This window comes from Lactuca virosa, chromosome 4, assembly GCF_052849685.1.
Source record: "Lactuca virosa cultivar CGN04683 chromosome 4, Lactuca_virosa_CGN04683_v6, whole genome shotgun sequence".
NCBI classification, from domain to species: Eukaryota; Viridiplantae; Streptophyta; class Magnoliopsida; order Asterales; family Asteraceae; genus Lactuca; species Lactuca virosa.
In genome coordinates this window covers 95,603,179-95,614,179 of record NC_136429.1, presented here as the reverse complement: position 1 = coordinate 95,614,179, position 11,001 = coordinate 95,603,179, and the positions used below count along the sequence as shown (strand labels likewise).

Sequence of the window (11,001 nt, the reverse complement as noted above, 5' to 3'; positions counted from 1 at the left end):
AGGGGTTAAGAAGAAAACTTGTGTGTACGATGGGCATACAAAAAGGTATGATGTGCGTACGCAGGTTGAGCCCCGATGCCTCGGACACGAGTATGCCCCACATACGAGGCTTGAGTTGACTCGGCATGGTTGACTCGACTGGGTTGACTTAGTGGACTTTGTTGATTTTGACCAGTTTTGACCAAGGGTATTTTGGTCAAATTGTTATTAATTTAGAATGGGAAATGTTTTGATATTTAGGAGTCGGGTAGAGCCGGTTGTCGGAGCAGGGATTTATTTCAAACTACATTCAGCATGAGAGGTGAGTTTTCCTCACTATACCCATGGGTCGAAGGCACCAATGCCGACCCACTAGATTATTTATACTGGTCAGGATAGGGATATGATAGTTTGTAGCTGTTCAGTAGATCCGTATGATTATATGTATTTGTTGGCTCTATGTTTATGTTTATTTGTTGAATATGTCGACATGTTGTGTTGGGTTGAGGAGGACCTGCTTTGTGTTGTAGGCCAAGAAACTCAGGGACGAACGGATAGGCTATAAGCCCTGTGAGGCGGTCCAGTTAGGCTGGCGGCCCGTGGAGCTGTCCGGATAGGTTGTACGCCCTGTTAGGCAGTCCAGTCATGCCGAAGGCTCATAGAGCGGTCCAAATAGGTTGTAGGCCCTGCTAGGTGGTCCAGTCAGGCTGGCTGCTCATATTTGTATGCTTGTTTGTTATGTGGTGTGATGGTACTTTGGGGGAACTCACTAAGCTTTGGCTTACCGTTTTTAGTTTATCGTTTCAGGTACTTTTGCGGATCGTGGGAAGGCAAAGGCGTGATCATACACAACTTCCTGTTTTATGGCACCGGGTCTTGGGAAAACTCTGATTTGAAATAATTCTTTTGAAACAATGAATTTTTGTAAAAAATGTTAAATAATGGTTGGTTTTGAAAATTTTAAATTTATCGTGATTTTTGGAATGTTACAAGTTGGTATCAGAGCCTTGGTTTGAGATAAGTGGATGAACATTAGTGTGAATCCATACTCAAACTAGGGAACTGCAAAAGTTTTTAAACTGATTTTCAAAATTGTTTTCAAATGTAAATAAGGAAGGATGCGATGTGTGCGATAAGTCGGAGCAACAAAGTATACCCCAAGTTACCCACATTGTTATTGATATTATGTTTATGTTAGAACAACATGCTAGTGGTAGGCTAGGGATCTTCAGGAATTGCATGATAGAAATGTCTGATAATTGATGCCTGATAGCCTAGGATTCTTTCTTGTATGGAATTGACATCATTACTGTAGTTGCTTAGTGTATGCATCATAGTTGTACATAACTAAGATTCTATAGCCTGAGAATGTTTGGTTTAGCCTTATTTCATGTTCTTGTTTGATGAAGGTCTTACGGTAGAATCATGTATTCGACTATCTATAGGATCCAGTGTTATGTATGATTAGCATACACGAGTGTTGCAGGGTTGGTGGAAGTTTCATGGATGGGTTATGTGTGAGCAGTCGGCCAGTTGAGAAATCTCTAGCCTTTCTCTAGAGAGTGAGAATAGGATGTATGCGTATTCTAGTGTGTGTTAATAGGGTCGTTGTAATGATCTTCCGAGACAAATATGGGTAGGTGCGAAAGGTAATATTGGCCCGTACTATAGGAAGCACAGGACCCGTACGCATAGCAGGGAAGTCACAACCCCTAGGGTTTGTTGTTTAGAATAGCTCATATGGTATGAAATGTGCCTCATCTGATATTTTCTGGTTTATTTTCAGTATGGTGGTCATGAGGAGATTCAAGATAGGAGTTGGTTCGAGTGTACAGGATAGGCCGGGGTTGTCTGATGATGAGATTAGGGCATTGATTTCTTCTGAGGGTGTGACTGTTATCCGGGGGCAGATAGCAGAGCTATTTGGGTCTATCAAGACTACCATGATTGAGTACTTTGACGACATATACGCTGCTCTTACTGAGGTTGTTGTTGCTACAACTACCACGGCCGTTGCAGGCACTGGGGTTCGTGGAGAGAGAGCCTTCCAGTATCGGGACTTCGACAATATGAAGCCCCCGGTGTTCGATGGGATTCAGGATTCGATCGTTACTATGAGGTGGTTGTCCGATGTTGATGGATGTTTCTTTACCTGCTCCTGCCTAGCTGACCAGAAGGTCAAGTGTGCCCTGAACCTTCTCAAGTTGGGGGCGAAGGATTGGTGGAGGTTGGTTACTAGCTCTCACACTCCGGAGCAGAGGGCTGCTATTTCATGGGAGCAATTCTCTGAGATGTTCCGCACGAGATATGTTCCATTGGTTGAGAGGGAGAGATTGACCCAGTAGTACATGTACTTGAGGCAAGGAACTGAGTTGGTGACGGAGATCACCAAGATGTATACTGAGAGAGGCAGGTGGGAGTTTGCTGATGTGTTTTCGGAGGAGTTACCCGGTGTGCCTCCCGAGAGGCAGGTGGAGTTCAGGATTGACCTAGTGCCAGGTGCGGCTCCGATTGCCAAGGCGTCGTACCGTTTGGCACCGCGTGAGATGTAGGAGTTATCCTCTCAGCTTCAGGAGCTATTAGGCAAGTAGTTCATTAGATCAAGCAGTTCGTCGTGGGGAGCACCGATATTGTTCGTCAAGAAGAAGGATGGTTCACACCGGATGTGCATTGATTACCGGGAGTTGAACAAGTTGACGGTGAAGAACCATTACCCACTTTCGCGGATTGACAACCTCTTTGATTAGTTGCAGGGTGCATCTTGGTTCTCCAAGATCGATCTGAGGTTGGGGTATCTAATGGGTTTTATGCAAAACAAAAAAAATTAAACTCTTAAGTGTGCATGCAACCCTAATAAAGATCTATGTTTTCGCTATTGAATCTATAACTATGAACATCAAAAGGAAACCCTAATCACAGTAGGCTATTTTCGAAAATACCAAATTAGGGATAAGGATTACATACCTTGATTGTTATTGTAGTAAATAACAAAGCACCTTCTTATAGAGCTCTTGGAAGCAAGCACCACAATTGTCGTGCCTCTAATGGAATCACACCCAACACATGCAAGAGGATGAATATAGAGAGAGGAGAAGGGATATATAAATTTTGTCCAAGGCTTATTTAGGGAAGGAGTGCCAAAATTGTGAAGGGCTATGGCCTTTATATAGCTGAGGTAGCTTGGTGCCAAAGCTAGGATTTAAGGAGGAAACCCTAAATTCCCTTGCTTGGTGACCAAGCAGCTCATTCCCCTAATTCAAGGGGCTTGGACGAAAACTCTTGGGCTTGCCCAAGTGATTTTCGTCCACCTTATTCAATAAGGTCCTTCGGCCTTTTTTCTTCAACTTTCAATAAATAACCAAACAGTCCGTACACTTTTAGTTAATCCAATTAATCCCAAAATTAATTCTAATTAATTTATGATTAATTATTAATTAAATAATATGGTTTCTAATTAATATATTGTTTTCATAATATATTAATAAATCAATTATTTCAATTTACTACTCAAATAATAAATCAACCCCCCCCCCCCTCTCTCCAAAATCATCCTATCCAGTTGCTAGGTTTGAGGGCAACCCAAAAGGACTATGCCACTATCAATTCAAGTATATACCAATTATAGTTATGGGCTTAGACACCTAATTCAACAGTCTCCCACTTGGATAAATCTAATAACTATAATTGCTAGTATAACTTCTAAACTGATCAGGAAATTGTAGCTTCCAAAAGCCGATGTCGAACTCTGACCCAGTTAGTCACATGTCCTAAGATAAGTGATTATATAATCCTCTGTTCTGTAAGATATCATTCGGACATGAGACATGCAACAAAATCAATCTCATTTTCCAATACAATCTAATTCATGACACTCTTAATTCACTACTTACTTCCAAAAGTATGATCGTCTGTGGAGTTTGAATAATCAAATTATTCGGGAAGTAAAACATGCAAAATGAAACATAATAATAAGCAATTGAAAAAAGGTAGTAAACAAACTCATAAATAATTATCTATTATTTAATCACCAAAAGTCAATTACATTTACTTTATTACAAGTTTCAACTAACTATCTAACTACTAAAACTAATATCATCTCTCAGACCAATGCTCCTAACATGCTGAATATGTTTGACCCTACTCAGACCCTTTGTGGGTGGATCTGCAAGATTCTCTTCTGATGATACCCTCTTCACTACGAGGTGACCTTATTCTACTTTATTTCTGATGAAATGATATTTTTTGTCGATATGTCTTGATCTGCCATGATCTCTATGTTCCTTTGTCAAGGTAACCGCTCCTACATTATCACAGAAAAATTCCATTGACTCCTTAATGGTTGGAACAACTCCAAGGTCTCCGATGAAGTTCTTCAACCAAATTGCCTCCATTGATGCTTCGCTTGCTGCTATGTACTCTGATTCACAGGTAGAATCAACCACTGTCTCTTGTTTGGAGCTTTTCCAGGTTACCGCTCCTCCATTTAAGGTAAACACCCAGCCAGATTGAGAACAAAAATTGTCTCTGTCTGTTTGAAAGTTGTCGTCAGTATACCCAATTACTCTTAATGTGTCACTGCCACCAAGTACTAGGACCTAGTCCTTAGTCCTTTACAGATACTTGAGAATATTCTTAACCGCTATCCAATGAGCTTTACCTGCTAAAAAAAGGCCACATCAAGGCGAGTACATGGAATAGCATATATGATAGATCCAATGACAAAAGAATATGGAACTCTACTCAATTTTGTTATCTCTACATCGGTACTCACGCTCTGAGTCTTACTCAGTTTGGTATTACTCTGTATAGGCAATTCTCCTTTCTTGGAATTTTCCATACTAAAACGTTTTAGAACCTTTTCCAAGTAGGTATTTTGACTAAGTCCAATTAGTCTTTTACTCCTGTCTCTCATAATTCTTATCCCCATAATATAAGCAGTCTCTCCCAGATCCTTCATAGCAAAACACTTTCCAAGCCAATACTTAACCTCTTGCAAAGTTGGAATGTTGTTTCTTATAAAAAGAATGACATCAACAAACAATACCATGAAGGTTACTATACTCCCACTAGCTTTGACATATACACAACATTAATCTTCACTTCTAGAGAAACCAAACTCTTTGACTTTCTCATCGAAACAAAGATTCCATCTACGAGACGCTTGTTTCAATACATAGATGGATTTATCAAGTTTACACACTCTATTTGGATACTTAGCATCAACAAAACCCTCTGGCTGACTCATGTAAACATCATCAGCCAACTTCCCATTAAGGAAAGCGGTTTTGACATCCATCTGCCAGATTTCATAGTCATGAAATGCAGTTATGGAGAGCATTATCCTAATAGATTTGATCTTAGCCACTGGTGAGAAGGTCACATCATAGTCAACCCCTGGGGTTTGAGTAAAGCCTTTCGCAACCAGTTGAGCCTTGAAAGTGTGTACCTTTCCATCCATGTCGGTCTTCTTCTTGAAGATCCATTTGCACCTAACTGTCTTACGACCTGGTACATTATCAACCAAATTCCAAACTTGATGGTCATACATGGACTTCATCTCGCTGTTCATTTCCTCTTGCCATTTGGCTGCCTCAAGGCCTGCCATTGCTTCCTTGTAGTTAGATGCTTCATCCAAATTTACCATTCTACTATCACTAATAAAAGTGTCAGCATTTGTAGTAATATGGAAACCATAGAACTCAGGTGGCATTCTAAATCTACTGGAATGCCTAAGAGGTAATGACTCGTCAATTGGTTCAACTGGAATCTCTTCCTCAGGTTGAGCCCTAGCATCTTCAGAGGTTCCTTCATCTTTTGATTCTTGGATTTCTTCAAGATCAATTGTACTCCCATTGTCCTCTTTGCATATGATTTCTCTCTCTCAAAGACTTCCCTTTCGTCCTACAAAGACCATGTTCTCACTAGGTCTGTAGAACAAATATCCAAAGGACTTATGTGGATAGCCGATGAAAATACATCTCTCACTTTGAGGTTCAAGCTTGTCATGAGTCTATCGTCAATCTTTACAACCCCAAACCTTGATATGTGCTAACAAGGGAATCTTCCCTGTCCACATATCTTGCGGTGTTTTGGCAACCATTTTAGTTGGGACAAGATTAAGAATATGGGCGGCAGTCTCTAAGGAATACCCCCAGAACGAAATTGGAAGAGAAGCTCGACTCATCATGGAACGAACCATGTCTAACAAGGTTCTATTGTGCCTCTCAGTCACACCATTAAGTTGTGGTGGTCTAGGAGGTGTGAATTGTGAAACTATTCCACATTTCTTGAGGTAGTCGTGGAACTCGATACTAAGATACTCACCACCTCTATCGGATCTAAGCATCTTTATCTTCCTGCCCATTTGATTCTCGACTTCATGTTTAAACTCTTTGAACTTTTCAAAGATTTTTAACTTATGCTTGATTTAATAGATATAACTATATCTGCTATAATCATCAGTAAAAGTCACATAGAATCGATTAGCATCCCTTGTGGTGGATCTGAAGGGCTCACACACATCTATGTGTATGAGGTCCAACAAACCTTCACCTATTTCACAAGAACCAGTGAAAGGTGATTTTTTCATCTTACCAAAAAGACAAGATTCACATTCATCATCTGACCTTAGGTCAAATGATTCCAACACTCCATCCTTTTGGATTTGGGCGATGCCTTTCTTGTTAATGTGTCCAAGACGACAATGCCACAAGCACACTTTGTCTATACCATTAGACGAATCAATGTGAAATACACTATTGCCTAAATTATCTACACACATCCAGTTTCATACACACCATCACATGGTAAAGCTTCAGAATAAAAACACCATTTTTATAAGCAAAAATAAAACCATTCTCATCATTAAAAGAAAATCTAAAACCTTGTTTAAACAATGCATGAAAGGAAATAATGTTTCGTGCCATTTCTGACGAGTAGCAACAACTCAATAAATCTAAACTAACTCCATCACTAAGCACTAGACTATAAACTCTAATATTGGTGACAGGTGAAGATTGCTTATTCCCCATGATCAAGTTTATTCTACCATGATCCACGTCCTCACTTCTTCTTAGCTCCTACAAATCAGAACAAATATGAATACCACATCCTGTATCAAGGACCCAAGAACGAGAAGATGATGAGTTTTTAGATAAGATAGTGTATATACCTACAGAAGTCAGCTTCACCTTGTCGTCGTTGATGTATTGTAGATATTTTGGGCAGCTTCGTTTCCAATGCCCTTTATCGCTGCAGTAGAAGTAAGTGGCCTCTTTGGGATTAGGGATAGGGGGAGCATCGAAACTGGATTTACCTTTGGGTCAATTACTTGACGGACTAGCTTGAGACTTTCCCTTCCAGTTTTGCTTTGGAGGACATTTCCTCTTTTTTCCTTCCCTTGACCAATGGCCAGAACGGGAGCACTAGCAGGAGTGAAGGCAACACTTTTTCCCTTCATCCCCGCTTCAACTATTCGCATGAGGTTCTGAAGTTGAGACATAGTGGTATCATTGTTGTTCAAATGATAAGTCAAGATGAACTGATCATAACTACTTGGTAGGGAGTTCGAGACTATGTTGATAACCAACTCCGCATCAAAATTCACATTAAGCTTGACAAGTCGGTCCACGTATCGTCGCATTCTTTGCACATGGATGCTAACAGATTCTCCCTCTCTCATCTTGCTTGCTATGAGGGATTTTACCACCTCGTACTTTTCCCGACGAGCTCGCTTATGGTATTTCTCCATAAGGTCCTTCTTCATCTCATACGGCCAATAATCCTCATAGTATCTATGTAATTCAGAAGTCATCGTGGCCACCATGATGCAAACAACTTTTGTTGCATCATTATAGTGTTTCTTATAGGCGACCATTTCTTCAGGAGTGACCTTCTCTTCGTCAATCTCATCTAATGGTTTCTCATGGACATACTCATTGTCCTCAAAACGAAGGGCCATCTTTATGTTGCGCATCCAATCATTATAGTTGGTGTCATCCAATGTCACCTTGGAGTAGATGTTCAACAAGGAAAAGTTATGGTTAGAGGAGGAGGAGGAACCAAAAGCATCATTTGGTGTAGACATCTGTAAAAGAAATGTAGTTTTAGTTAGATAAGAACAATCCTTAATATAACAACCCAAAATAAAATATTAAGACTAGGATCCAACTAAAAAAATTCACAACTTAGAAAAGGGATGTCGTAATCTAATTGTAAATTTTATAAAGGTTGGTAAATGACGATTTACCAATTCCACCATCGAAAAACGAAATTTGAAGGAAATTAAGTTAAGTGAAATTTCTAGATGTTTTGAGATTCATTAAAACTATTCAATGGCATGTTTAATCTGAGATTTTTCTCTACCATTTGTGACTGGGATATCGAGGATCACAAACAATATGTGAATAACCATACAAATTAGCTTGGCACTCTCGATGTCATTTATAATCTCATTTTAATGTGCCGGAATCAACGATAATTTATCGAGATACCCATTATTACTCTTTATAGTCACTATTAGTGTGCCGGTTAACCACACGCGCTCCACTAACTTCTATAAAGTATAATGTGCACTTTCATGGGTTAGCATACAAATTCACATTTTTCCTAAAGTAACTAAGATTGGAATTTTAATAAAACACTTTAGTTACTTTTAATAGAATTATACTTATTAATGAGAATTAATTGTCCTATCAAACCTGTTCGACTAACGACCCTCCACCATACACGAGAGCGGTGGGTAAGAGTGGATACTTAATGGCGGTCATTTTATAGGTCGCTTCCTTAAACTCCCCTTATAGTATGGCTTCGTGAACGAGACGTACTAGCGGTTCGACTGACTTAGTTTTATACATAAAGTAATAATTAAACATTTAATTTTACATATAGTATAAGGTGTATTTTAAAACTTTTTCAAAATACTAGGTTTATATTTAAATTTCGAAAATTAAATAATTAATTTAAATTTAAAATAAACGAAATAATTATTTATTAATTAAAAATTTAACTAATCATGTAGAATTATCTAATTAAATTAATCAAATAATTGAATTTAATCCTCACCCCTAATTTTTGAAGAAATGGGTGTAGGGTTTATCTAGTTTTATAATTATCCTATTTAATCAGATAAACTAACAATTACCAAAATTAGGAAACCTTAACGACATTTACCATTTTTGAAAATGGTTTGCTTAGGGAGGCAGGTAAGGGTTTCAATCCTTACCTTAAAATCGAAAACTTAGGGATCAAGAAACCTTGCCCTAAAATCGATTACTTGGGAGGCAAGGTAAGGGTTTCAACCCTTACCTAATTTTCGAAACTTAGGGTCCAAGAAACCCTAATTTCGAAATTCTTGGCCTAGAGGGTTAATTTCCATAAACCCTAATTTGATCAATTCAACCATTATAGCAAATTCAATAGAAAACAACCCAAGCTCTGATACCACTGATGAGTTTGATGCAAAATAAACAAACTTAAACTCTTAAGTGTGCATGCAACCCTAATCAAGATCTATGTTTTTAGTATTGAATCTATAACTATGAACATCAAAAGGAAACACTAAGAACACTAGGCTATTTTCGAAAATATCAAATTAGGGTTAAGGATTACATACCTTGATTATTATTGTAGTAAATAACAAAGGACCTTCTTGTAGAACTCTTGGAAGCAAGCACCATAATTGTCATGCCTCTAATGGAATCACATCCAACAAAAGCAAGAGGATGAATATAGAGAGAGGAGAAGGGATAGACAAATTTCTTCCAAGGCTTCTTAAGGCAAGGAGTGCCGAAATTGTAAAGGGCTATGGCCTTTATATAACTGAGGTAGCTTGGTGCCAAAGCTAGGGTTTAAGGAGGAAACCCCAAATTCTCTTGCTTGGTGACCAAGAAGCCCATTCCCCTCATTCAAGGGGATTGGATGAAAACTATTAGGCTTGCCCAAGTGATATTCGTCCACTTCATTCAAAGAGGTCCTTGGGCCTTCTTTCTTCAACGTTCAATAAATAACCAAACAGTCTCTACACTTTTAATTAATCCAATTAATCCCAAAATTAATTCCAGTTAATTTCTGATTAATTATTAATTAAATAATATGATTTCTAATTAATATATTATTTTCATAATATATTAATAAATCAATTATTTCAATTTATTACTCAAATAATAAATCAACCTCTCTCTCTCTCTCTCTCTCCAAAATCATCTTGTCTAGTTTGGTTTGAGGGCAACCTAAAAGGACTATGCCACTATCATTTCAAGTATATACCAATTATAGTTATGGGCTTAGACACCTAATTCAACAGTATCATTAGGTAAGGGTTAGAGAGGAGGACATGGAGAAGACTGCATTTCAGACTCGTTATTGGCATTACGAGTTCGTGGTAATTCCATTTGGGCTCACCAACGCGTCTGTAATGTTTATGGACTTGATGAATCGGGTATGCAGGCCGATGCTCGATCGATTAGTTATTGTTTTTATTGATGACATTTTGGTGTATTCCAAGACCAGAGAGCAGCATGAGGAGCACCTTCGAGAATTTTTGGGAGTGTTGAGGCGAGAACGACTTTATGCCAAGTTCTCAAAGTGTGAGTTTTGGTTACGAGAGGTCCAGTTCCTGGGGCATCTCGTTAACCAGAATGGGATTTTGGTCGATCCGACCAAGATTGAGGCTGTGATGCAGTGGGAGATTCCGAAGTCTCCCTCAGAGATCAGAAGTTTTTTGGATTTAGCAGGATATTATCGGAGATTTATCCAGGATTTCGCCAAGATTTTTGTACCCCTCACTCGTCTGAAGAGGAAAGGCGTGGATTTCTGATGGGGCCCTGAGCAGCAGACGACGTTTGAGACACTGCGACAGAGATTGTGCGAGGCCCCAGTGTTGACCCTTCCAGAGGGTGTTGAGGATTTAGTTATATTTTGTGATGCATCCATCACTGGTTTGGGGCGGTTATTATGTAGAAGGGGCGAGTGATTGCGTATTCTTCTCCACAGCTGAAGCCGTATGAGGCACGATATCCTACT

At 39.0% G+C, this 11,001-nt stretch overlaps 1 protein-coding gene across 1 annotated transcript; it reads right to left on the bottom strand.

Annotated features, from left to right (window-relative positions):
- Nucleotides 1-7,165: 7,165 nt before the first annotated feature.
- LOC145104790 (uncharacterized) lies at nt 7,166-8,065 on the bottom strand. Its single transcript, XM_079041973.1, has one exon. The coding sequence runs from the start codon at nt 8,063-8,065 to the stop codon at nt 7,166-7,168; it is 900 nt and encodes a 299-aa protein (XP_078898099.1).
- Between the last annotated feature and the right edge of the window lie 2,936 nt (nt 8,066-11,001).

Bases quoted from the DNA above. Each gene is read 5' to 3' on its own strand.
- LOC145104790 (XM_079041973.1), bottom strand. From the start codon at position 8,065: ATGTCTACACCAAATGATGCTTTTGGTTCCTCCTCCTCCTCTAACCAT.